The sequence below is a fragment of the Parambassis ranga genome, chromosome 24 (assembly GCF_900634625.1).
Source record: "Parambassis ranga chromosome 24, fParRan2.1, whole genome shotgun sequence".
NCBI classification, from domain to species: domain Eukaryota; kingdom Metazoa; phylum Chordata; class Actinopteri; family Ambassidae; genus Parambassis; species Parambassis ranga.
Genome location: NC_041043.1, coordinates 14,851,610 through 14,878,333, shown reverse-complemented (window position 1 = coordinate 14,878,333; position 26,724 = coordinate 14,851,610). Strand labels below are relative to the sequence as shown.

Below are 26,724 nucleotides of genomic sequence, written 5' to 3'. Positions count from 1 at the left end.
GAGAGTAAGTTCACCGCCTTCATCTGGCAGTCGCATCAAAAGCAACGATTGGACCCGCAGACTGCCTCCGCACATCACAAGTCCATTAGCAGCCCTCAACGTAAACACTGCCGAGCTGACCTAACACCTCCTGTCACAGGGGAGCAGCGAAAGGAAGAGATTAGCAGAGTTGAGGGAATCCGGGATGGAAGCATGAAAGTGAGCCAGGCCAATAAAGCAGATGGTGTTGTCTGACAAAGCTGTGTACCCCCTCAGAGCAGGCGCAGCAATAGCCTCTGTTTGGTTTTTCATCATTCCTCGATCATGTGCTTCAGTTTAAAACATCTGGATTAGGTTTATTTAAGACAGTGGAAAGGACTCGCCTTTTTAAAGAGTCGCATCATGTTGGTAAAAGATAAAAGCAGGATATGATTGTATGAGATTGTGTCCAACTTTTTCTTCTCTAGCTTGGATTTAACACATTTTTCTGCTTGTCCAAGTGTGACACTGAACTGTTTTCCTTGTTTGAGCGCCTGTAAGATGCAGTTTACAGCCGACAACACGTGTGGATTAACTCCCACAGTCACATGTTTGGATGGTTTGAAAGAGCTGTTCATATCGGTGTCGGGATGAGAGCCTCGGGTTACCCCAGCACTGCCAGTTTTTGCTGAATGTTCTGTTTGTGTTGCATTGGTGCTGTGAGAAATGCATTCAGTCCTTATGATTTAAATCAGGAGCATAAACCACACCAAGAAGCTGTCTTAAAGTGAAGAAAGAAAAGCAGAGGCCACTTCAGGGCAGGCCGCTCTGACTCATACTTTTCCATTTGAAAACAGAACTGCAGTCTGTATGAGCTGAAGTTAAACCTTCAGATTGGTCCGTGCATCTTTGGCATAAAACTGTCTTTGTTGTAGGTTGGAGGACAAAAAAAAAGTGTGTGTGATGTATCGTGATCTGACAGTGTGTGCTGTGATTCTCCTCTGTGCCCAGACCAGATTGGCAGGAACCCCGGCCTACAGGCCATCTGGGAGGACGAGAAGCAGAGGAGGAGAGAGAAGAACCAGACCTCTCAGATAGAAACCCCCGAGTCACAAGGTGAGGACGCCCATGAAGGAAGTGTCATCTCTGCTCAGGTTTCCACTGCGGCTCAAGAGAAAACTCTCTTTCACTTGGTGCCACAGAAAATTCTCACTATAAAAAGGATCCGGACTCCCTCTCCTAAATCCTGTCACACCAGACATAACTGTTTATCTAAAACGGGGCGGGCTTTATGTGATGACTAGATCAGAAATGCTAATAACTAATGACTTTTCTGGTGCATCTTTCACATGTTGCACATTTAGCGCTACAGTCTAGAGACGGACAGTTCAGGTGCCTCTAAATAAAGTTGCTGACTGATAATTTGGCTCGGACCGTAGGTCAGCAGCTCCACGGTCTCCAGCTGTGGCGTCTGTTTCAGTGGGAGGAAATCTTTGTGTTTCCCTCTACAGCATCGTTCTCAGAGCTGTCCGTGTGATTGGTGATGCCGCTTCGTCTTATAACCACAAATGAGAACTTCAGTCTCTCGCCAAACTCATTGGAGTTATCCGCACACACAGGGAGCTGTCATGGAAACAGGTTGATAAATAATCTGCTTTCCAGGCCCGCGTCCAGGCTCACAGGGCCCGTTCCCAGGTCTCAAAGAGCGGAAATGAGAGTCAGGTTAACTGACAGCAAAATTACCACTACCACTACCAGCATACTTAACAGCTATTACAGAGCAGGATTCTTTAATTGCAGCTAAAGTTTGGGGCGTCTGGAATAACTCTGAGAAGCAGAAACAGCTTCCAGGAACGACAGTGTTGAAGTCTTTTGTCCTAATGTGTTCCAGATCGAGGGTTTGTCACATCGACGGACAGCGAGAAGATTTTCATGAAGAGATTCAAGGAGATTCTGAAGGAGAACGAGTTTGACGTGTAAGTTCCCTCATCCTCCCCTCTGACGAGTCTTCATGGTTGTGGACTCTGTAGACATTTTTACGTATAAATGAAAGTCAGTGTTAGATAGCTGCCTCACACACCCCCCGAGGAAGTCCAGAGTAGAAAACACAGCTGGAATATGTGGAAAGAGAGAAACAATGTGTTTGAAAATGAGCACAAGATGCTCCCAGCCTTTGTGAGAAAAGTCTCCCACAGTCCCACAGACCACATCAATAACAAGCGTCTCTCATCTTTAGCTGTTTGTATTGAACTCTGATGAAGCTGTTGCACGTCCTCAGTTTCCCTGTAGGGTCCTCTTTTTTTTCAGAGGGATGGAGAAAGTGAAGTCAGAACAGATGTTGTGGAGAAACTGTGTGGGAGGGGGAGAAACGATGTCTCTGAGGTTACACACTCCTCCCCTCCCCGCTCCCACCGTGTACAGCCAGAAAGTATTTCCTGTTATAAATAAAAGTACAGTTGTCTCGGCAGCCGTGCGTGCTGCTGCATCAGATCCAGATGGCTTCTATTCACTGACCTCCGATATCAAACAGGAACAGGGGGGAAAGAGAGAGAGGGGGGTGGGAGCAGTAGTGCAGTGTGGGTCCTCGCTGTCTTGATTGATGGAAAACACACACACACACACAGTTTGCTGGCTGCTCTCCCACTGCCTGGCTGTTTCAGTCGCTCGCTCTGTTAATGCACACACACAGTCTGTCACTTCCTTTCTTTTGGCTTAACTCTTACTCCATTATGACCTGCTACTGTTGCACTGCAGGCTTTGTTGGATTTCCTTCTGCGTTTTCTTTTTCGTAATCTCAAAGTGATTTTGCTGAGGTTTCATTTTTTACTCCTAATCTAATGTTTGGGCCCAGTTTTTGATGAAGACAGCGCAGATGAAGAGCAGATTTGATGCGTACTGACACAAGCAACGATTCTGTTAATACAGTTTCTGGACAAACTGCACTGCACTGTGTATTTTTTGCATTTTTCTACAAAGAACACTTCTTTTCTTATTGATTTCTATCATCGTATGCCACCGAAAAAAAGTTTGCTGGGATTTCATTTGAACACTTATGCAGGATAGAGCCATTTATAAACACTTCCTGGTTAGTCCAAATACAGGTAAAGAGGTGGAGTTTAGGTTTGTGGACAGTGATTTAAACGGCAGCTTGCCATCCGAGTCGGATTATATGCAGAGATATAGTGAAGTTAACGCTCACGGGGGGGGGTGTGGGACATGAAGCAGAGGCATTCTCATCATCCTGAAGGGGTTAAATTACATCTATAATGACCATATCAATAAACATGTTTGCATCAGGCTGTGAAGATGTTTATTTCTGCTGTAAAGCTGGACTCCGCTTGCAGCAGGTGTCCTCAGAGCAGCTTTCAGAGGGTGTGGGTTCTGCTTCTGCTCATTGGATGTTCACTTCTTTGGTGATTACTGAAGGAAGCACAGATGACTCCTGCTGTTTGTTCTAAAGCAACTTTACCTTTTTAACTCCCATGCACGTGCAGTAGAATTAATATGCATATCCTCAAACCTACTTCTCGTATAGATAACTGCCCCGAAGCGCCGCCAACTCATATAATCAGATATTCACAAACAAAAGAGGAGCATCAACAAGACTTTCTGTGTTTTTTCTCTGCTCCTTTTCCTCTTCCCTCTGCAAAAGGAGGCGAGAGGGGGCGTGGCTTAGCGTGCGAAATGTGTTAATCGCTGCAGTAATCTCCCGACGCCTGCCAGGCTCCCCTCCCTCACCACCTCTGAAGTCATTAGCTCGCAGACTAATTAAGAGACAGGCAGACAGTGGCACGTGCACGCTGAATCTCTGGAGCCCTTTCCCTGTATGACTGCAGTAAAACGTTCGCTCTCATCATTCATCGCCTCTCTGTTCATTCATCATATAAAAAGGTGGGGGTGGCCCCAGAGGTTCTGACTCCCTGTCTGATATTTTGTCTGATCCTCCGACACCGCTGTGTCCGGGCTGCTGCTGCTGCTGCTGCTGCTTTAGTGCTGTGCAGCCTCACCTGTCTTGACTGTTTTCAGCCGGTTTCATCAGAATAACTTCTAAAGCCAGAATTTATCATGTGAAAGTTGATGTGGATGCCTGCAGTTACAGGAGCAACAAGGAGTCAAATCAGAGGCGAGAGGGTCTTTCATATTTAACATCCCCCCTGCTCAGTGTGGGATTTAAACCTGCAACCTGTTGGGCACAAGTCTGAAAACCTGGAATTCATTTTTTTTTTTCCTCTCTTTTTTTTATTTTTTTATGATCAATCCTGTAAAATTTGTTCCACTCCAGCAGCAGCAGCCGTATGCCTGCTCTATATTTCAATATTTCAGAGTCACTAAGTGGTGAGTTGCTAGGCGATGCAGCAGGGAAGCATGGGTAAGGGAGCATGATAGGCAGCTTGTAGCTGAGAGCGATCTGGAGGGATACAAAGCCCAGTTGGCTCCCTGCCAGTTTTCCATTCATATTCACACACACACACACTTTCCAGACAAGAGACACACTCTCCCTGTCTACACACTCACACAGAACCCTCACAGTAAACAGAGCACTTCCCCTGATTAAGACCCACAGTAAAGAGATGCTAATAAAACATGACTGCATGAGGGCAGATACCAGAAGGTCCTCTGATTGGGGATTCAGGTAGAGGTCCGGCAGGTAGCAGCAAAATGTGAAACATGGCCCGTCGTTGTGTTGCAAATGGGTGACAGGATGACTTCAATTACAACAACGAGGACATTTAACATCTAATCGGTGAAACAAAGTTTGTTGAAAGAACCATCCATCCACCTTTTCTTTGTCCTGTCCAGGCCTGTCACACCCATCGACAGCTGGGACAGGCCTAATTACCCTAACATGTACGTCTTCGGTGTGTGAGAGGACTCCAGAGTAGTTGAAAAAAACATCAAAGAATGTTCTTTAAGTTTCTCTCTTTCCCTGCTCAGGACGCAAGACCTGTCTGTGGGCGACGAAGAGGAGTTCCCCGCTGATCTTACTCTGCATCGTGACACCCCAGACGGACTGCCGTGTACCCCTGCTAACGCTGTGCATGTGCACAGGGACTCTCAGTCAGGTGCTTAGATATATATTTGTTTTATTTATTCACAAAAACTGTCATTTAATGTATACGGGCAACCCATGAAGCACATTTCATCCAAACACAGAGCAACAGTTCAGTCAGGGCAGGGCCTTAGCTCTGTGCCTTTGTCTGTTACACGTAAATGATGATGATCGTTTAAGTGTAATTTTCTGCTTTGGGAAACAAACCACAGGTGTGAACCAGCTGTTAGAGGTCACCGCGTGCTGTGCGGTCCTTACCTGTTCATGTTACCTTCATATTACTGTGTGTTTGGCAAGACAGCCAGGCAGTCACACACACACACACCAAGTCGCACTGTGTGATTAGCATTAGCCTAATCTGCAGGCGCTCTCTCTGCCAAGTCTCCTGCAGAAGCACACACACTGTACACCCTGACCTGATGCCAAACTGTGTGTGTGTGTGTGTGTGTGTGTGTGTGTGTGTGTGTGTGTGTGTGTGTGTGTGTGTTCTTAAGTCTTATCTCTGATAACTTTCTCTCTCTCCCTCTTCCTCTCACAGACTCTGTGAGGTGTAGCGGTAAGGTTCCAGAGGAGGCTGTTGTTGATGAGGAGGCCATCCTGAGTCTCCTGGAGAGCAGTCAGACTTTTCTCCCGCTCTCTCAGACATCCAGCCACTCTCCTCTGTTAGGTAAGGCAGAACTGGACAAAACACAGGTCTTTACCTTGACCTCCACAGTTTATTATGACATTTTAGGCAGTGGAAATGTCCTAATATTTATTTAAATTCATGAAATAAAATCTCAGCTCTGCCAGTTAAGGCCTGAGTGAGTGGCAATTTAAACGTCTCATTCATTTCAATGCGTCTTTTTCTTTTGTTGTTTTTACTTCGGCCCGGTTATGCTTGTAAAGAATCACAGTTTAGCCTTCATAGCAGTTTTGGAACGCCGCCGTGCCCTTTGGTGTCACATCTCTCTCACAGACCAATCAAAATCCAGAAAAGAGAAAGAAAGGAGAAACGGATCCGCGTTCAGCAGCCGGTGCGTTTCTCTCCCTGCTGATTTCCATCTCCAGAGCTGCTTTCAGTGCCAGGATTGTTTTTGCTAACCTTTCTAAAGTAAACTTTCGAGCCTTCTCAGCAAAGAAAAGCGAAAGTGCTAGAAGATGGATCGGTAGCTTAGCAACAACAAGTGCTCGAGAAAAACACGCTCTGAAAATGAGGCTATGGACGCTTCCAGCTGAAAAACCTCTGCCTCTGGTTACAGACCTTGAAGTGTGACCTGCAATTATGGAAAGAAATGGCAATTAAGCATCACTGTGCTCACTCTCCTGTCTTCATAGCAACATTATAAATCAATCAAAACATAGTGAAAACACATGATACTGGTGGTGTGGTGTGGGGTCAGATTATTGTGATTAAATCTGTGAGACATGGCTCAGATAAGGAACTTAAAAGAGCTTATAAATAAGTTTGTTTTTTAAACTGAGGTCCTGGGCTTTGATTTAATTGACTGATTTAAAGGCCTGATTGCTGTAATGTCTACTAAATGCTTTGTTTTTTGTTGTCTGCGCAGACACCAGCCAAGACCACGCCATCATTGATTTGCTGGCAGGCCTAGAGGACGACGGTTTCTGCAGGACGCAGGTTAGGCAGAGTTCCCAGTCCTGCTCGCTTACCGGTGCCAGAAGCTACCACTGTAACAGCGATGAAGAGGAGGCAGAACCAGAGCTGGACAAAGAGGAGGCAGAGCTCAGTGCCATAATGTCACAGCGGTGGGACAACGAGCCTTCTCAGAGCTCGTCCTCACAAAGGCAAGTTTATCTCTGAAAAATCTACTTGAGATTGAAATTTGGAAAACGTCCACACATCGCTGTGTGTTGTTTTAGTCAGCGTTCCTTTATGTGTGTGTGTGTGTGTGTGTGTGTGTGTGTGTGTGTGTGTGTGTGTGTGCGCACAGGCCCGGTGTGAAGGAGGCGGAGGACAGCTTCAGTGACGAGCAGCAGGAATCCTCTGACGAAGACATGGAATGGAGCGGGAACAACTCTCTGTTCGCCAACCTGTCCATCCCTCAGCTCGACGGGGCGGCAGACGAGAGCAGCGGTGAGTCATCTGGTGCTGAGACGGCGCTGAAATGTCAGCTTGTTACATCCCCCTGCTGATTCACGCTGCATCCAGGGCATCAGAACGAGGATCTGACAGCTGCCGCAGAGTCAAAGTTGGGCTGACATCAGGCTCTGTCTGTATCATCGCTTTTCATTATGAGGCAGATGTGATTTAATGTGGAGTCAGGCTCCGGGACTGTAATTGATTCCCTGGAGATTGAGTTATTATCAGCACATTGGAAGGCAGAGCTTCACATAGGGAAGATTGGAGCTTATCACAGCGTGGAGCCGACGTCACGAGCAGCTGTAGTTTTAGTTCAAGTTCTTCTTACACTTTTAGTATTAGTAAGTAGTAAGTAGCATCGCAGGTTATTTTATTCACATTTACCTGTGTGCTGGCAGCCAATCAGCATCTTGTGAGGAGGTACTGCCAGTTAATAACATCCACTGATTTAAGGTAGGGTAGGAGATTTTGAAAACTCAGTGAGAGTCAGCCAGATTTGGAAAGTAAACACACGCCCCTTTCTCTCGGAGCTCACCCCGAAGCCACGCCTCCCAATCACATGGACGCGCATCACCTGAAGACGAGCTGCGGTCTGTGACTTCGGCCATCATGCACGTACCTCTCTGGTGCACAGAGCAGGAAGAGAGTGACAACCAGCCAATACTCCGCGCAGGGTCCACCCGGAGGATTGGCTGATGTTGTGTGTTTTATAGCTTCCACAGATGATTCATATTCTTCGTAGAATATGAAAGGACTTCTGTTTCTAAAAGCTTAATTTTAATTTAGGTATTTTTCCATATTTTTGTTTCTTAATTTCTGTAACCTGCCCGGTTATCTGCTGCTTGTCACTCACCTGAAAAACACACGTTACTCATGATAAGCTTCTTTCATTGATTTTAAAGCCTCTTCTCTTCGCCTGTTTTTTTTTTATCCGTAGATTCCTCCTTAACAGACAGCGGCTCCATGAGCCAGTCATCGCTCATAGTCACAGAAAAGATGCTGGGGAAAAGAAACCCTTTCCCCGGTGAGGCGGTCCACCTGGAGTCACCTTCCTGTGCGAAGATCCTGTTAGAGTGCAAGCATCCGGAGCACGGGCCAGTCCACGTGTTGGACACGGAGCAGCCGCTTGACAAGCACTTTCAGTTAAAAAGCAGCCAGGACAGCGGGAGTGAATGTTCAACAGGGTTCAAGGTTAATAAAGAAATCCCCTACATCCAGCCTGTTAAACACCCTATTCCCTGCAAGATAGCCAGTCACTCCGAGGTGTCTCCCATCTGTGTGGACACAGTGGACATACGACCCCTGTATGCCTACGATAAGAATACCTCCATCGCTCTGGATAAGAAGAATTTAGAAGGTTTCCCATTCGGTAATGGAAAAGTCACCAAGAACAGGAAGAAGTACGGCAGCATACAGAATGTAGAAACAAACTGTCTGTCCATTCTGCAGAACCACAGGACGTTCTCTCTGTGTTACTCAGAGCTGAGGAACTGTGCGGCAAAGACGGAGGACAGTCCCATCCTAAGAAACATCAGCTCAGCCCCGTCCTCCATCAAAGAGGAGGAGTTTCTTCATCCTCAGGAGGACAAAATAGGCCAGGACAGCGAGGAGGGGGACGTCGGGGAACTCAAAATCAGGTACGAGGACTATCAGGAAAATAAAACCGAGAGGACTATCGTGGCCCAGCAGGAGGCGCACTACAAGTTCTTCCCCAGTGTCATTCTCTCCAACTGCCTCGGCAGAAAGAAAGCTGGGAACAAGAAGGTGGCGGAGCTGGAGCAGGCGCAGCCCCGCAGGTCAAAGCTGAAAGTCAATAAAAAAAGGTTAGGAATGGTCGGACACAGGAACAAGTTAAAGATGGTTCAAAGTTCTACCTCTGACAGCACGAGCCTCACCACAGTCACACCTGATTGTCCAGCAGACGCAGAGATGCCGGCGGCAGAGGATCAACCAACGGAGGAGGCAGAGTCAGGTGAAGATGGGGCAGTGGTACAAGAGGAGGCAAAGAGCGAGGAGACGTCTGCAGAAACGCTTTCAGAACATGTCGAGAACACAGACTCCACCGCCTCTTCCTGTTTCTCTGAGGAGGCTAAAGACTCCGCAGAGGACAGGTTAAACCCAGTCCACCAAGATTTTTCCACCAAACTCATCTGTACTAAACCGTCAGCGCTGCCTGGTAGTAAATACACCCTGAGGGCTAAACGGAAGATGACCTACGATGGCGAGGATGGAGAACACTTAGGTTCCATCCGTTCTAAAAACCCAGCATCTCTCAAAGAACGTCTCAAGGACAACAACCTCGGCAATGGTCAAGAACTGAAATACCAAAAAAGACGCAAGAAGGAGCCCCCAATCATCATCAAGTACATCATCATCAACCGGTTCAAAGGACAGAAGAACATGCTGGTGAAGCTGTCCAAAGTCAATGCAGAGGAGCAGTTAGTGTTGTTGAACCCAGAGAAGCTGGAGCAGTACGATAAACTGGCTCCTCTCAAGGATTTCTGGCCCAAGGTGCCCGAGTCCACCGCTGTTAGGTTTCCCATCACTGAGCCAAAAGCTAAAAAGCATCCAAAAAGAAAAGCAAAGGTCAACTCCGCAAGTAAGAAAGTGCTCAACAACTCCTCCAAAACCCGAAGCAAACTGGGTGAACGTGTCAAAAAGACTAAAGGCTGTCACAGAGGCCTGACACTCCCCTCGCTGCCACCCCCTCGACCATGTTACTGTGAGCTCGCAGATGACGTTGACACTGAGTATACGGATGTCATGGTAGAGCTGGGCTATCTCTCTGATAGGTCCCCGAGCCCGACGGACTCGACGCCTCCACGCTGCTGGTCCCCAAGTGACCCTCTGATGGACGGCAAGAGTCCAGAGCAGCTGATCAACCCGCTCAGCGACCCGTGTCTCAGTTCTGCTTTTCACGAGCCAAACACGGTGTCTTCAAGAAAAAGAGCACAAAGCAAAACTGCCAAACCTAAAAAGTCCACAGATATGAGAAGGAGAGCAAACAAGTCTGCTACGAAGCCTCCAGAAGCACAAGCGGCGCCTAAAAAAGAGAAAACAAAGCAAACTGCTGCTTCAAGGCAGAGGAAGAAAGCTGAAGGGTCAGGGGAAGCCAAGAGTTCAACAGACACCACAAAACCGAGAAGGTCTCGGAAAAAGAAAACTGAGGAACCTAAAAGCCAGGATTCATGTAAAGACAGCTCGCAGCTCCTTTTCTCTGAGGAGGGGTCACCTGTTTGTCAGGGTTCCTCTCAAGAACTCCCTCCATGTCAGCCGCCGGCGGGCACAGAGGGCAACAACCAGGGCAGTTCTCAGACTCCATCAACATCAGTAGCTGAGTCTGTAGCACCAAAGGTTGAGGACTGCGAGACGTCCATTATGGAGGTCAACCAAAGCTTTTCATCGCCTCCTCAGGTGAAGCAGCAGGGTTGCCAGACCACTACGGTAAAGGCAGAGTCTTCACAGGAGAAGGTTCCTTCACCTTCAGCAGCAGGTGCTCGGCCCCCACTGAATGACAGCAAAGAGGGGCAGCTAGCAGCCGTCTCCCCACACTCAGGCCCTAAGAACGGGGAGATCCCCACTCTCTCTGAGACCCCCTCTGGCCTGGCTGTCCTGAAACAGCTTCTTCAGAAGAGGCAGCAGGGACAGGCCCTTCCTGTACAAGTGGTCGGTTCAGACAGCCACTCCACTGCTAACACTCAGGCGGCTGTGCTACTAAGTCCCACAGCTAAGCCTGCTAAATCCAGAAGAGCTCCCTCCACCACTCCTCGAAAACCCAGAGCCCCAAAGGCCACCACTCCCAAGGAGAAGAAGCCCAGGAACAGGAAAAGCAAGACAAGCAGCACTCAGCCTGATCTGTCTGTCAAACAGGATGGCAGCATGTCTGATGACTGCCCCCTCTTCTGGTCAGACCCAGAAATGGACAGGTGCAGCTTCATAGAGGACAGCCTGTCACCAGAGCTCCCACATAACTACACCTTTGATATAAATGCTATCGATCAGACAGAGTTCTCCAGTCCATACAGCGGCAGTCAGTTCGTCGTGACTGATAAGAATCTGCCCGTTAAGTTCCTGAGTGATGTCAGCCAGGAGTCTGTGTCTGCTCAGGCGCTCGGTTCTGAGAAGAAACGTGATAGGCTGGTAAGTTGTGGCGAGGATCTCCAGAGAGGCTCCAGCTGGCACAAAGCAAGATCCGTCAGCCCAGACCTCTTCGACAGACCTGAGAATGGGGAGTCAGTACCAGACCTCACGCTGCTGGACTCTGAGAAAATCAGTAGCAAAGAGTGGGACTTCTCTTTAAGTAAAGCCCACACCCTCAGTCCCTTTCAAGACTTTCACTGTGAGAGAAAAGAGCTGCTCTTCTCCGTTTTCGACTCAGTGCTGCCGCTGCCTTTAAGCTCTGCATCATTCGCCGACCACGAGGGCTCACCAACGAGCGAGCTGCTGGAAGGCATCGACGGATTAACATCCACCACGCCCAGCAGCTCTCCACGCTCCATCAGCTCTCTGTCGCAGGTGAGGGCGAGCCAGCAGCAGCAGCGAGGGAGCGCAGGAGGCGGAGCGCACATTCTGAAGCCCCTCATGTCCCCTCCAAGCCGGGACGAGATCCTCAGCACTCTGCTGGACCTGGAGATGTCGGAGGCCACCTTCCAGGAGCCTTTCTGCAGCGACCCCTCCGACGCTCCTGGGAAACCAATGTAAGACTAAATACAGCTTCTTTATGGACACAGCCATGTTGTATCTCTGCGCGCAGATCAGTAAAGGGGTAGTTCAGGTACGCTGTGGTGTTCTTTGTCACAGAGAAAAGTCATTATTTGATCCTGATGTATTGATCTGCCAGTATTACCAGCCAATATTAGACTGTCATCGACAAATTCCTTTCTTTGTTTTGACAGAATATAATGCAGAAACAGATTTATTTTAATTTTGATAAAGAATATTGACCGATCTATTGACATTAGGGTATTTTACTTCCAAAGAAAATTGATATCGGTACCAGAAATTCAGTGTAAGTTCATGCACTGCAACAAAATAACATTAAATATTAACAGAGGTGTTTACAAAAACACTATAAAAGGAGATGTTTATCAGCAATTTATTCATCCCAGGAGCACAGGTCTTCAGGACTTTGTTTAATAAGACGTGGTTCATTACGCATTATTTATCTGTAAAATGTAAATGAGTAAACTAATCACACCCTCCTGTCTCTTCTTCAGGGAGGTTGGTGGCCGTAAGCTGACTGTGTGCACCAGACTAGCTAAAGAGCTTGCAGAGTTCAGTGGAGACCTTTCTTTGGAGGGCCTCCACTTCTGGAAGACGGCCTTCTCAGCCATGACGCATCCTTCCACCACTGTTACCTCATCTTCCCAGGAAGCCGGGGCCTCGGAGGCATCTAAAGGCCGGGCTGAGCTCGACCCATCCTCGGCCAGTGACAAGAAGGTCGTTCTGCTGCCCTGCAAAAACCCACCAAGCCGCCAGCGCGTGCAGCTGTGGCTGGAAGCCAGGAAGCAGTATGAGAGTTTACAAAGAGGGAGGAGGAGAGAGAAGAAGGAGGGTGGTGGGCCGGAGGAGGTGGAGGAGGGGAACTCGGAGAGGACTGAGCAGCCAGCTGGTTCCAGCTGCCCGGCTGTGAAGGTTGAGCTGTGTGGGAACCTGTCCAGTATGAGGGCTCAGAGGAGAAAGAAGCGCAGCCTGTCCCTGATCGTATCTCCTCTGGTGAATACAGGCTCGCAGGGTAAATCCACAGAGGGCAGTCCCGTCTCAGACGAGAGCAGCGTTGGGCTCGAGCAGGAAGTCAAAGAAAAAGATAACAACGATGGCAATAAAACCACCTCTCCAGAGTCCCCGGAGCTGCCTCCATGGCAGCCCAGCCCCTCAGCCACAGACCGTCTGTGGCCGAGTGAAAACTCTCCAGAACCACCACTCTCACCTAGACTGTCTCATTCCCTGGAGAGACTAGAAGGGAACTGTAGTCCCTCACTTCTGAATGTCAGTGACAGGGACGAGGGGAGTACTAGCCCACACCTTCACAGCACCCCTTTTTTGAGGAGGCGGCGGAGAAGTAGGGATGAAGCGGAGCCGGTCTGCAGCACGCCCAAATCTGAGGGTAAGAAGACAGTGGCCTGAATGAGAACCTGAAGCCTGTATTTAATCATCGCTGATTGAATTATTGTTTGTTTATTCCTGCTGCAGATGATCCCATTTCTCAGAGACTCCAGCAGAGGAGGAGAAGCCAGGCGGATCCACTGAGGAGAGTCTTACTGACCACACAGATGAAGGTCAGTCCAGGGAGCAGGCCTTCCTGTTCATGTGATGCATCACTGCATTATTTCAGCTTTTTTTTTCTTCTTCTTCTACAGAACCAGTTTGCTGCTTTGAATGTGCCAAAGAAAGATACCTCTCAGATCGAAGGGCCCAGCATAGCTAACTCATACGGCTTCAAAGTCAGCATGCAGAACCTGCAGGATGCCAAAGCTTTGCACGAGGTAATTCACACTTTAGGATGACCTGTCGCACGTTCTTCCTGGAAACGTGCCTGTGGATCAGGATCTAATCAGGCCCGAAGCGTGTCTGGATGTCTCCAAATCTCTATCTTCAGTTAATTCTTGCTTTGTGTGCAGCTGAGGTCAAACCGGCCTCATGGGATCATTGCAGCTGTCTAACAACGGACATGAGCGCCATGACAACAGCATCCACACTTGGGCGGATGCTTGCATGTCCCATCAGTTCACATCTACACTAAACAACTTTGCTTTTATTTATCAGACACGTTAACTCGTTAAAAGAAAACCTTTGTTCTAGAACTGCCGGCCGGTAAAGGCTCATATGAAACTTGAATTCCTCAGCTGCACCTGTTTTTGTGTGTATTATAAGGAAGAGAGTCTCTGTGGAAGCCACTGGAGAGAAACTTTGGCAGGATTCAGAGTGTGGCTTCAGATGTTAAGTGGATGGTTTTAGCACTGCTGTCCTCCACGGAGCTCATGCCCTCTTTTATGACTTACACTTTATACCCCTGACATGCAATGGATGCTTTTATCTGCACAGACTTGCAGTGAATTCATCAGTAAAACGGGCTCGGTTCAAAATAACATGCAGTCATTAGCAAAGGGTGAAATGTTCAAGGACACAGCAGCCTGCCAATTAAAGATATGATCAGAGAGATAGTCTGGGTACATTACAGCAGAGAGAAGACGGGAGAGTGTGTCCAGTCTGCAGAACAGGCCTGAAGATTTTTTTTTTTGTTTTTTTCCTCTCCAGGTCCAGTACCTGACGCTGATGAGCATGGAGCTTCATGCAAGAACCCGTCGGGACCTCGAAGCTGACCCAGAGTTTGACCCCATATGTGCCTTATTCTACTGCCTCAGTTCTGATGCTCCCCTGCCAGATGTGGACGGCACCCAGCTGACGGGCACCATCGTGGTGGACAAAGACCATCAAAGTTCGGGCCAAGGTGAAGCCTTGGCAGTTTTTTTTTTACTGCTGTTTCTATGGCAACAGTATCCAAATCCAGTGGCAACGACACTCGTCAGCAACACTCACATATATATATATATATATATATATATATATATATATATATATATATATATATAATACTTGGTTTAAATGTCCTGGGCAGGTTGCAGAGGAACAGCGCCGCTGCTGGTCAGGTCGGGCGTCTCTGGGCTGCAGGTGACATACGTGACAGAGGAGAAGATGCTGTTTCAGGAGCTGATCACCGTCATGAGGAGGTCTGTGTGTGTGTGTGTGTGGTCCTGGTAACAGTTTCTATCAGTTTGAGTTCCCACCAGTGGAGCTAACGTGGCCGTGTCCTGTCAGGTTTGATCCAGACATCCTGCTTGGATACGAGGTGCAGATGCATTCCTGGGGATACCTGCTTCAGCGGGCGGCGGCGCTCGGCGTGGACCTGTGCCAGCAGCTGTCACGAGTGCCAGGTACGAGCAGCGGGGACTCGGGAGAAACAGATTCAATTTTCTGACTTCACTCTGTGCTGTGTTTCATGTTTTATAGTGGTTCTGACACCTGAATTCATACTTTAATGTGCGGCCACATATTGCACATGTGCAGCAGATTATTGACTCTGACAGTCGGGCTTTTATGTTTTTCCCTACAAAATGCAGTCTGAAGGAAATCATTAAATCCAGGCCAATGGAAAATGTGTATGTGTGTGTACACATTGTAGCTACCCATGCAGCCCTGTGTGTGTGTGTGTGTGTGTACTCGCGCTGAATGGAGCGCCTCTGGCCGCCACGCTTCTCTGTAATTGTCTGTCTGGCTCCGTGTGCGTCCTCAGGTGACTCCAAAGAGAATCGCTTCGCCGCAGAGAGGGACGAGTACGGAGCCGACACCATGACGGAGATCAACATCATCGGGCGCATCACACTCAACCTGTGGAGGGTGATGAAGACTGAGGCAGGTGTCCCAACATAACACACACTCACACACACACTCACTGCTGACAGCCACCACTCAGCCGGTGACCTACTTTCTTTCACTCCTCTCGTCTTCTCACCACTCGTTCTGTTGTTTTTTTTTTCTGCAGCAGAGAGCATTTGTGCATCTGGATTGTTTTATCTGTTGCACATTACAACATATTATTTTCTCATGTCAGCTGGCTGCAGCTTGAGGCTGTTAGCTCAGCTGCCTTTTGATCAAACCTGCTGTTTTCATGCTGAGAACACTTAAGGATTCCCTCAGTCAGTGAAGCTGACTTATATGGACGTTAATGGTCAAAGCAGCATATAAAGCTCCACAAACACGGCTGTGTGTGAGTGGGTAGAGGACTGAGTAAGAGAATAAAAGAAGCTCAATCATTGGCTTTCTTTTTTTCCTCTCCAGGCCACGTTGACCAACTACAGTTTTGAGAACGTGGCCTTCCATGTGCTTCACCAGCGCTTCCCCCTGTACAGCCCCCGCACGCTGTCGGACTGGTTCGACCACAACACTGACTTATACAGGTGGGTAGTATAGTCCCCTCACTGCACGACTGAGTTGTATTAGTGACCACAAAAATCATATTTTATTATACACTGTATGGACAAACGTGTGTGGAATCCCAGTACGTAGCTATATGTGTGTTTTCTGGTTCTGGTTTCACTCGTGTTGTTGCTGTAGGTGGAAGATGGTGGATCATTATATGAGCCGTGTGCGCGCCACCATGCAGCTCCTGCAGCAGCAGGACATCGTCGGCAGGACCAGCGAGCTGGCCCGAGTGTTTGGGATCCAGTTCTTCCACGTTCTGACCCGAGGATCACAGGTACACAACCATAATGCTGGAACCAGGACACTGCAGTAGCAGCTAAGGACCTCTGATGATGTCACTGTATTTAGCATCTCCACCAATCAGAGATGACGAAATGAGCGGTTAAACGGTGCCAACACGTTGTGCTATTCTTCTCCTCAGTATCGTGTTGAGTCCATGATGCTCCGCGTGGCCAAGCCCCTCAACTATGTCCCCGTGACCCCCAGCATACAGCAGCGAGCCCAGCAGAGGGCGCTGCAGTGCTTGCCCCTGGTGATGGAACCCGAGTCTCGCTTCTACAGCAACTCTGTGATCGTTCTGGACTTCCAGTCGCTCTACCCCTCCATCATCATCGCTTACAACTACTGCTACTCCACCTGCCTCGGCCACGTGGACAGCCTGGGAACGTAAGGACACGTCAGGCCCACTCTGCACTCGCACTGCATTATTTTTAATGGCAGAAACACACTGAGAGCTCAGGGCAGCGAGCACTACGACTTAGGACTTATTTCAGTTTTTCAGCAGGATCAGTGTAGTTGCATAGCAACAGCAGGAGCTGTGAACACTTCTTTCCAGCATATGTCTGCTGCTCCCAAAAAAAAAAAGGTGTTTGGCAGACATACACACTCCTGCGAACTGCTTCTGACAGCAACATCCAGAGAAAGAAATTCCCTTTGTGACCCCCACACACACACACACACACTGTGTCTCTGTTTCAGGCCTGATGAGTTCAAGTTCGGCTGCACCTCCCTGCGGGTTCCTCCTGAGCTCCTCTACCAGCTCCGCAACGACATCACCGTGTCACCCAGTGGCGCCGCCTTCGTCAAGGTACGGCACCCTCCAACAGGATTTTAACCATCGATCACCCAAGTCCTGCAGCTTTTCATTAAAGGAATCTGTGTTTTTTTTTGTGCTTTTGTTTTTGTGTGCAGGCCTCGGTGCGCAAAGGCGTCCTGCCCAGCATGCTGGAGGAAATCCTCAACACCAGGATCATGGTGAAGCAGTCCATGAAAACCTACAAGCAGGACAAAGCGCTGACGAGGCTGCTGGGCGCCCGGCAGCTTGGACTTAAGCTCATCGCCAACGTCACCTTCGGTTACACCGCCGCCAACTACTCTGGACGCATGCCCAGCGTGGAGGTAAGCCAACTGGCCGTCTGCACTCCTCTGAGCCAGCGGGGGCTGCTCTTTAACTTGAGTGTTTACAAACAGAAACTTTTCAAAATCAGTGATGCGGTGTTTTCATACGTCCAGGTGGGAGACAGCATCGTCCACAAAGCCAGAGAGACTCTGGAGAGAGCCATCAAGCTGGTCAACGACACCAAGAAGTGGGGAGCGCGCGTTGTGTATGGAGACACCGACAGGTGAGCAGCTTCTTCTCTGGAGGTTTACACAAGAGCTTTTTCTTTTTATTTCTCTTTATAGTCTTGTTAGGTCCTTGTTACAATTAATTCTAGAATTGTGTGTCTGTGTGTGTGTGTGTGTGTGTTGCAGCATGTTTGTTTTGCTGAAGGGAGCCACCAAAGAACAGGCCTTCAAGATCGGCAACGAGATCGCTGAGGCAGTGACTGCAACCAACCCCAAACCGGTCAAGCTCAAGTTTGAGAAGGTACAGCTGCATCCATCACAGGACCACACACACACACACACACATTATTGATCTGTGTGTGTACTTGTTGGTTCCAGGTCTACCTGCCCTGCGTTCTGCAGACAAAGAAGCGGTATGTGGGCTACATGTATGAGAGCCTCGACCAAAAGGAGCCTGTGTTTGATGCCAAAGGGATCGAGACGGTGCGCCGTGACGGCTGCCCCGCTGTTTCCAAGGTAACAGGCAAACTATATACCCTCCTCTCAGTTCCCTCCCTCCCTCCCTCCCTCCCATTTTGCTGAGTTCTAAACCAATCACAGCCACACCAGAGTTGTTCACTTAGACCGCTTCACGTGTGTCAATCAGGGGAAAAGGTCCCCGGCTGCTTCTGTGTGTGTGCGCTGCCATTCATGAGCCACTTCTCCTAATTATAGTTAAATATCACACCACACCCCGCCCCAAAACTCCAGGCGCTGGTGTCTTCATCTGTCATTTTTTGCCTTCTCAGATTCTGGAGCGTTCCATTAAGCTGCTGTTTGAGACGCGGGACATCAGCCAGGTAAAGCAGTTTGTGCAGCGGCAGTGTGTGAAGATTCTGGACGGCCGGGCCAGCATGCAGGACCTGACCTTCGCCAAGGAGTACAGGGGCAGCGGCTCGTACCGGCCCGGAGCCTGCGTCCCCGCGCTGGAGCTCACCAGGTGTGTGTTTGTCCCAAAAAAAAAAACACAGCAGCTAACAGCAAAGTCTGTAGTAACACTCTGATAAGTGTGTGTGTGTGTGTGTGTGTGCAGCAGAGAGCAGTAGGTGAGAAAGAGCTTGCTGTCAGCTACAGTTACAGTACTCAGTGTGAATCCAATTACTTCTTCCCCTCAGTGTTCATTGTCTGGCTGCACCAGCCTGATGTACAGTACCTGAGTCTGTTGCTAGGCAACGCATCTTTTAATGGATGAAAAAAAAAAAAATCAGATTTCAGAAGCATGTGTAAAAAGGAAAATATTCATGTGTGTTTGCACAAAGAAGCTTCCTGGTGTTCCGATGAATGATTCACGGTAAAGACGCGTTTCGCTTCCTTTCAGGCGGATGATGGCGTACGATCGCAGGCTGGAGCCGCGCGTCGGCGAGCGGGTGCCCTACGTGATCGTGTACGGGATGCCGGGCGTGCCCCTCATCCAGCTGGTGCGCCGGCCCATGGAAGTGCTGCAGGACCCCGGGTTGCGCCTCAACGCCACCTACTACATCACCAAGCAGATCCTGCCGCCGCTGGCCCGCATGTTCCAGCTGATCGGCGTGGACGTGTTCGGCTGGTACCAGGAGCTCCCCAGGGTGAGACGGAAATGAGCAGCCATTATGATTTTTTTTATCTGATTGCAGCAGTGCAGATAAAAAAAAAAATCAGTTATTATGTAACACACGCACACAAAAACAGCTCGATGAAGAAATCTGTGCGCGCTTGAGGAGTTGATTACAGACTAATTACCATCTGTGTTTGAGGAGCAGCAGAGCAGAGAGGTAACTGTCAGCCTGTGCTTCACTTCCTGTCAAAATAAAAGCAGACATCAGTGTCTTCAGTGCGAGAGAGAACAAAGGATGAAGCAGATCTCTGCTGCTTCCTGCTGAGGACTGAATGAAACTCATCAAACTGCAGCTCTGCCGCCTCGGTCTTTGTGTCAGTTCGAAGCCTGCTGCTGTCCGATGGAGCGCACACGCCCTCTGCTGGTGATCGGAGGAACAGAACCATCACTTCAGGGCCACTAATCTTGCTTTGTTTAAATTTTATGGACTTAATAAGATTTAATATTATGTATGTGACATTTCAGGCAATAATAAATATGTTTTAAATTAGGAAACGAGGCAATAAATATGTAAATTAATTAGAAATATAATACTAATAAATATAATACATAATAAATAAAATAATAATAATAATAATAATAAATTATTAATAATAATAAATATATCTCATTAAATAAAATATAATATAAATATATATACCAATATAAAATATACAAATGAGTTTATTCTATGTTTCCTAATATGTCAGAGCGAAGCAAGAAAGATTTAAATACATAAAATTACAAATATATTGTTCATCCTTATATTTCGCCCTGGGGATGGACGCCTGTCTTGAAGCTAAATAATAAAAGCATCTTGTTTCTCTCTACAGATTCAGAAGGCGTCCTGCTCCTCGGCAGTGGGTGGAGAGGAAATGGGAAGGAAGGGAACCATTTCCCAGTACTTCACCACGCTTCACTGCCCCGTGTGCGACGAGCTGACCCAGCTGGGCGTGTGCTCGCGGTGCCGCACGGAGCCCCAGAGAGTCGCCGTGACCCTCTACCAGGACGTGAGGCAGTGGGAGAGTCAGCAAGAGCAACTGCTGAAGGTGAGGCGCAGGAGGAGGAGGAGGAAGAATAAGAGGTGCACGTAGAAAACTTTAGTGAATGTTAAGTCATTTATTACCCTGAGCTGTGACTGATCTACAGGTCTGGTCTAATCAGTAAGCCGGTCAGAATCTAATACGCTGCCTGTTGTGATGGTAGCTTTGAGGCAGTTGATCAAAACAAACTATAAAGTCTGACGATCAGTGAACCATGACTCAGCGTTCAGCGGTAGAGCAGGTCAAGGAAATGAGTCCTGATCCTGCAGACAAGGGTTCAGATAAGGAGGCCGTAAACAGCTACAGCGGTGATATCTGTGGGTTGTTTTTTTTGTTTCTTTTTAATTCAGATCTGCAGAAACTGCAGCGGCTGCGCTGAGCGGCAGACGCCCTGCGTGTCCCTGGACTGCCCCGTCCTCTACAAGCTGTCCCGGGTCAACAGACAGCTCTCCAAGGCCCCCTACCTCCGACAGCTGCTGGAGCAGTTCTGATCGGCTCCTGCTTCCTGGAGCCCGCCTTCCTCCTCCTCCTCCCTCCCTCCTCTTGATTTTGGTGCTAATTGCTGTCCATCTCAGTGTTTGATTGTCCGTTGAGTTGTAATAGTTTAAATGGTGCTTTGATTGAACCCTGTTGGGTTTTCCATGCTGTCTTGTAACTGTTATTTGTTTGTTATACAAGTATTTCTCTGCTTTGAGCCTCCTGTGGGGAGGCGGTGTGTGTGTGTGTGTGTGTGTGTGTGTGTGTGTGTGTGTGTGTGTGTGTGTGTGTGTGTGTGTGTGTGTCTCATCATGCTCGTTTGCTGCTACAGGCTGAGTGAGGCTGACACAGCGACAGACAGTCTGTGCACTGTAGCAGCTTTGAAAAGAGCTCCAGGACAAAACTACATTCAAACCACTGATTAACTCCTTTTTATATATCGACTGCAGTGTAAATACTTCCTGTACAGCTCCATTGATGCTCTCACTGTGCATTAGCATTAAAAAAAAAAAAAAAAAAACTGAAGCTCCAGCCATGAATGCAGTCAAACCTGAATAATGCATCCTGTTACAGGGTGCTGTTTCTTTTAACCTTGATTGTATTGATGTCCGTTTTTTTTTTTTATTCTTTAAATCTGGGACAGTTGCAATACTGTGTTTTGATAATTTATGTCATGAAGAGTCTAATGTTTCTTTGTGTACCAGTTTACTGTGCAAACCTGCAACCTGTCGTTGAACTACATCTTGTAATTCCCCACCCAGCCGTACACAGGCGTCTGTGTATCTGTATAAATGTAAAAAAGAAAAAGGATAAGGATACTAATGAAGGAGGTGTTTTTGTTTGTTTTTAATGGACATCGCTGTGGGTGGAGTTTTGAAATTGATATAATAAAAAAAAAGTCAATGTATCGAAGCGCTTCATTCCTTCAATTATTTAGCATTTAAAAAAAAAAAAAAATAAAAAAGATGGATCACATGACACGTCCAACAGTACATGACGAATACGAAAAACATCCGATTCCTACAAAAGTGCAAAAAAGAAAAATACAATTTAACATCACACGACGGTTTAAGGGGGGGGGGGTTACAGTTTCTCCGATTTTTCATTTACTTTTTTCTGTTTTGGTAATTTGTCATTTTCTGGTGCCAAACAAACACGAGTTTGAGAAAAATCTAAACATTAAATAATGCGACTCCTCAGTACTAACGACACAATTCTAAGAAACATGTTCACAAATGTGCACAAAAACTCGGGAAATTAAAAACCCGAGTTCCAACTGAGAAAAATCGGACAAAAAAAAAAAAAGTCAAGATTCTGATTTTGACTTGTGAAGACGAGCCTAACCTGAGACTGTTTAATTTTTTAGGTTTCTGAATTTTGAATCTCAGAGTTCAAAGAAAAAAAAAAGTCTGACTTACAAACTCCAGGACTGAAGTCGGACTTTAACTTTTCCTCCTCTTCCTGTAACTTTAACTGCTGTCATAAAAAGAACAGGGTGGCATGATGATGATGATGAAGAGGGCGATCATTTCAACTCTGCTCACGTGTCCTCCAGCAAGGCACTGAATCACTGCGACCCCTGTGTTCCAGCCTAGTGTGACCTTTGACCCCCGCTCGTCGAGGGAAGCTCAGTTTCATCACTTCAGACAGTCAAAGCCGGATCCTTCATCATCCGGCAGGTCTGAAAGCTTCGAGGAGTGTTCTCTGCACCGTAAACCATAAGAACTGGACGCAAACGTTTTCAGGTCGCCGACTTAACGATGAGTGCCGCTACGTCGAGGCTCTGCTAGTGTTTACGATGAACAGCAGGAGGGTTCATTCTCTCTTCTCTCTGCTGTCCAGTGAGAGCAGCAGTTTGCGTCTTGGGGACTCCCTGACCAGAGAGAGGGTGTCTGACAGAAGGACTCCGCTTGCAGGCTGCTCCACCTGGGCGTTGGAGGCAGCAGAGCTCCCCGTCAGAGCGGCGACGTCAGGGGGAGAGGACACCTTGCTGGGTGAACTGATGAGACTCGACGTGTCATCCATTTCTATGACCTCAAAGTCCGCGTCGTTCCACTGATCAGCCTCGTTCTCCTCCTCTTCCTCCTCCTCATTGGGTCCTGAGTCTAGCAGCGCCTGGCGGTACTCGCTGTCGTCGGCGTCCTGTCGGCCCCTGGCGCGTGGTTTCCTGCTCTGATTGGTGGGGGCCGAGGCCAGCTTGTACATGACGGGGAAAAGGATGGAGGTGAATGTGGCGGTGACGAGGGACAGGTACATCAGCAGCGGGTGGTCCTTGAACTTCCCCAGCAGGAAGCCCACCAGCGCAGGCAGGACCATCTCTCCCAGTGCTGCACCCACCACGAAAGCTGCCGCCGTGTGACCCGTCACTGTGGTGTACTGCTCCACCCAGGAGATGCCGCTGGGGAAGGTGGTGGCCATGGACGCGCCGTAGAGGCCGGTGCACAACCACAGCGCCACGTTCTCTTTGCTGAAGAGGCAGAGCAGGAGAGAGGAGATGGTGGAGCCCACCAGGCTGAGCAGGATCATGGTGCCCGGGTACATGCAGGCCGCAAAGAAGATGGCCAAACCCCGGCAGGCGGCAAACGTCCCCCAGAACAGCGAGTTCAGCCCGGCCGCCTTGTGCTGAGGCATGTGGGCGTAGTCCTTGGCGAAGGTGTAGATGAAGGAGCCGTATGCAACCTCGGCACCTACGTAGGCGAAGAAGAAGAAGAAAAGCAGAACCACGAGAGCTATGTGATGTTTGGCCACCAGGGTCTTTCCCGATGCTGCGCGGGCTTTGTCACGCGACGAGCCGCCGCAGGAGTAGAGGATGAAGAAGAGGAAGGAGATGAGAAAGACGAAGGAGCCGATCACGACGTAGGCCCACATGGACGTGAGGGTGCTGCTCCTGCTGTGGAAGTAGCGGAAGGGCGCGTGGGTGACCGGAGCTCTGGAGATCTGCTCGGCGGTGATGGCCGCAGGTGTGGGGACGGCGGCTGGAATCCCCGTGCTGTTGTTCCCATCGGATCCGAACAGCAGCTTGGCTATGATCGGAGACACAAACGCTCCGGCAGCAAAGCTGAAGTGCAGCGCCTGCATGTGAGGGCCGGCCTGCTCGCCCCAGGTGTTCAGTATGAGCACGTTCCCACCTGACAGGAGACAGAGCACAGCGGTGACTTCTCAAACCTCCTGATAACGTCATAATAAGTCTTTGTAACGAGGGAATCAACACGTTTATTTAAAGGTCGGGTAGGAGATTTCACTCTTATGCACTTTTTGTTAAATTAGTGTAACTTCTCTTTACAATCCGATAGCAACCAATTAGTTCGGCAGTTTCGCATTAAAACGAAGAATATGAATCATCTGTGGAAGCTATAAAACACTAAAAACATCAGCCAATCCTCCGGGTGGACCCTGCGCGGAGTATTGGCTGGTTGTCACTCTCTTCCTGCTCTGCGTTCACCAGAGAGGTACGTGCATGATGGCCGAAGTCACAGACCGCAGCTCGTCTTCAGGTGATTGGAGGCGTGGCTTCAGGGTGAGCTCCGAGAGAAAGGGGCGTGTGTTTACTTTCCAAATCTGGCTGACTCTCACTGAGTTTTCAAAATCTCCTACCCTACCTTTAAAGTCTAAGGGGTTTTTTTTGGCAAATGAACCTTCCTTTGGCCCTGATGTGTTTGCGTACAGGTAATGGAGAGTTAATATAGTAAACAGCAGTCTTACCTGTATCCAGCACGCCCATAGACATCCCAATGCTGGACATGAAGCCGGTGAGGAGCAGAGCCTGCTTACAGAAGGGGATCGCACACATTCCAAACGCAGTGATCAGCATGGAAAAACCTGCGAGAAGAGAAAAAAAACAACACAAATGTTTTCGTAGTGTCGACACATCTCTACCCCCAAGCAGCCCGACACGGCTCCTTCCTGCGTTGGTGTGTTGTGTGGGTTTACCCAGCAGGAGGTGAGGGTTCATGCAGTCAAAGAGAATCCCACCCAGGAGCGAGCCGCCGATGTACCCGGCAGAGCGGCCGACGAAGATGTAGGAGATGTTGCTGATGTTCCTCCTCACGTTCACGGCCAGATCCTCGAACGTGGGGCCAAGAACAGAGATACTCATCCCCTGAAAGACGACAGAGCGAGAGAGAGAGAGAGAGAGAGGATACAATCTGTGACACAAGTCCACTACTTCCTCCTAGTTGTTGCTCTTGTTTGTGACAACAAATAACCGGCTACATCAGCAAATTACTGCCGATTAAAGTGGAAAAATGGTTTCTCATCCAATGAGTTTGGACGATTTACCAACAGGCTGTAATCCACCCCTGATATTTGACCTTTATTTAGTTAACTTTTGCTGAGAGCGAAGACAGCCGAGTGTGTTTTTTGAAGGTGGATTCTTGTATAACAGCCAAACGCCACCCGGTGTGTGGCTGAAATTTGGTCCTATGCAAATAAAAGAAGAAGAGGAAGAAGAGAAAGAAGTCGTTATCATCACAGGAACGTGTATGCAAAAGACTTTCAGTAATCTGTAAGTAATCTGCACGGTCGAAGAGCGAGTTCTACAAGTATGAAAATCCTGTCTGTGCAGGATCCGTCAGCAACGTGTAGCTGCACATTACACTCGGCCTGTTGTTGAACCTGACACTAGAAGAAGATAAGTCATCAATTCAAAATGAGCATTGTGTTGCACCAGTGAAAAGGAAATGACCTCACATTTATTTTTACTGTTTGAGGTACAAATGCAGAATTTAGTGTCAAGGCTGACAAGAATAATAAAATAAAAATTAATCTGTTCATTAAGATGTTTAAACATTCACAAAGATAAAAAAGGGTTAGAAGAAAAAAACAACATTTAACATTAGCTTTGCTAGCATTTAAAGTTTAAACAGTTATTTGTTGAACAGGTGCAACTGTCAATGATATAAAGGCAAAATAATAATAATAAAGTCTTCTAACATCACAATTAATAACTTAAATAAAGTCTTTTTTAACCGTGTTTTTGTAATTTAGAAATTATTCTAAGCTAGCGGGTTTTATTATGCTAGCATGTATTAACATGTTAGCTAGCTTACTGCCCAGATATCCTAGCTTAATCTAGTAATAAAAGCTAACGTCACGTGGTTGTTTTGGATATTAACGCGTTATATTTCATAAACAGAAGGCCTCGGTAAAAAGAAAAACATTTACCAAACCCAGAAAAGATCCACAGAGCGCCAGGGTGACCATCCAGCGGCCGCACGCTCCGTGACCGCCGCCGCCCCTTCCTCCGCCGACTACCTCTACCCGGTCGTCGCATCCCGTTTTCGGCGTCCTCTTGACCGCCTTCAGGGCGCTCTTCAGCCCTCGCCCGGTGTCCGTCCTCTTGTCGAACAGGGTGTCTTCCTCCTGGTCGTCGTTGTCGTCGTCTTCGTCGTCCTCCATGCTGGCGAAACGGACGTGCTTCTTTTTGACCACGACGGCGGCCGCGGACATACCTGTCAGTCAGTTCGTAATGACGGCGGCTGCTGGTGGTGGTGGAGACGGTGTCACAGCTCAGCTAGCAGGCGGCGGATCTCCTGGCTCCCCCCACCCCCCTGTGTGAAGCTTCCTCCGGGCTAAACACTTAGGATGGAGTCGGTCATTTTTTGACACAGCTGGACGGGCCGGGGGAGTCACCGCGGGGCCCCGCTGAGACAGCTGCGGAGTCCCTCCATACGTCAACAGCCGATGTATGGCTGGCTGCTGCTGGTAGTTTGCGAAGATCGTCTATTGAAAGATGATGCGCACAATAAAAAAAAAAAGAGTTTTAGCAACCGAATATATTTTCATGTATATAACTTACATTAATATAAGTTATATAAATGTAGAGAATAACTTATATAAATATATATTTGGACCTGACTCGGAGAGAGTTGTTGTCAATCATTCACGTTCTCGGTGTCCTGAATTTAGGGCGGAGTGAATCCTCTGTGCTTCTCTTGACTCTCTGAATTAGATG

At 48.3% G+C, this 26,724-nt stretch overlaps 2 protein-coding genes across 6 annotated transcripts in view; one reads left to right on the top strand and one right to left on the bottom strand.

Annotated features, from left to right (window-relative positions):
- The window catches only part of rev3l (REV3 like, DNA directed polymerase zeta catalytic subunit), a 48,305-nt gene extending 26,627 nt beyond the window's left edge, over positions 1 to 21,678 (top strand). For both annotated transcript variants that reach the window (XM_028398193.1, XM_028398192.1), the window contains exons 6-32: positions 1 to 4; positions 970 to 1,074; positions 1,850 to 1,934; positions 4,894 to 5,021; positions 5,547 to 5,675; positions 6,559 to 6,796; positions 6,943 to 7,085; positions 8,029 to 11,788; positions 12,308 to 13,197; positions 13,284 to 13,369; positions 13,451 to 13,576; positions 14,349 to 14,541; positions 14,710 to 14,821; positions 14,910 to 15,025; positions 15,385 to 15,503; positions 15,930 to 16,048; positions 16,206 to 16,347; positions 16,495 to 16,739; positions 17,052 to 17,160; positions 17,265 to 17,471; positions 17,586 to 17,695; positions 17,826 to 17,940; positions 18,018 to 18,155; positions 18,428 to 18,618; positions 18,997 to 19,243; positions 20,085 to 20,300; positions 20,645 to 21,678. The exon at positions 1 to 4 is cut by the window's left edge and continues 91 nt beyond it. In XM_028398193.1, the coding sequence (XP_028253994.1) occupies positions 1 to 4; positions 970 to 1,074; positions 1,850 to 1,934; positions 4,894 to 5,021; positions 5,547 to 5,675; positions 6,559 to 6,796; positions 6,943 to 7,085; positions 8,029 to 11,788; positions 12,308 to 13,197; positions 13,284 to 13,369; positions 13,451 to 13,576; positions 14,349 to 14,541; positions 14,710 to 14,821; positions 14,910 to 15,025; positions 15,385 to 15,503; positions 15,930 to 16,048; positions 16,206 to 16,347; positions 16,495 to 16,739; positions 17,052 to 17,160; positions 17,265 to 17,471; positions 17,586 to 17,695; positions 17,826 to 17,940; positions 18,018 to 18,155; positions 18,428 to 18,618; positions 18,997 to 19,243; positions 20,085 to 20,300; positions 20,645 to 20,785 (8,214 nt within the window). In that variant the 3' untranslated portion in view covers positions 20,786 to 21,678. The remainder of the gene's footprint in view (positions 5 to 969; positions 1,075 to 1,849; positions 1,935 to 4,893; positions 5,022 to 5,546; positions 5,676 to 6,558; positions 6,797 to 6,942; positions 7,086 to 8,028; positions 11,789 to 12,307; positions 13,198 to 13,283; positions 13,370 to 13,450; positions 13,577 to 14,348; positions 14,542 to 14,709; positions 14,822 to 14,909; positions 15,026 to 15,384; positions 15,504 to 15,929; positions 16,049 to 16,205; positions 16,348 to 16,494; positions 16,740 to 17,051; positions 17,161 to 17,264; positions 17,472 to 17,585; positions 17,696 to 17,825; positions 17,941 to 18,017; positions 18,156 to 18,427; positions 18,619 to 18,996; positions 19,244 to 20,084; positions 20,301 to 20,644) is intronic.
- mfsd4b (major facilitator superfamily domain containing 4B) lies at positions 6,246 to 26,219 on the bottom strand. Of its 4 annotated transcripts, XR_003669634.1 has the most exons (6): positions 25,935 to 26,219; positions 24,702 to 24,870; positions 24,474 to 24,590; positions 22,190 to 23,899; positions 19,398 to 19,455; positions 19,147 to 19,281 (listed from the first exon to the last, which is right to left on the bottom strand). XR_003669634.1 is itself a non-coding variant. In XM_028398194.1 (4 exons), the coding sequence occupies exons 1-4, from the start codon at positions 26,217 to 26,219 to the stop codon at positions 22,587 to 22,589; spliced, it is 1,884 nt and encodes a 627-aa protein (XP_028253995.1). In that variant the 3' UTR covers positions 21,599 to 22,586. The 4 variants fall into 4 exon arrangements, 1 of the variants encoding a protein (XP_028253995.1); XR_003669635.1 differs by lacking the exons at positions 19,147 to 19,281; positions 19,398 to 19,455 and adding an exon at positions 6,246 to 6,264; XR_003669633.1 differs by lacking the exons at positions 19,147 to 19,281; positions 19,398 to 19,455 and adding an exon at positions 21,425 to 21,554.
- Positions 26,220 to 26,724: the final 505 nt, after the last annotated feature.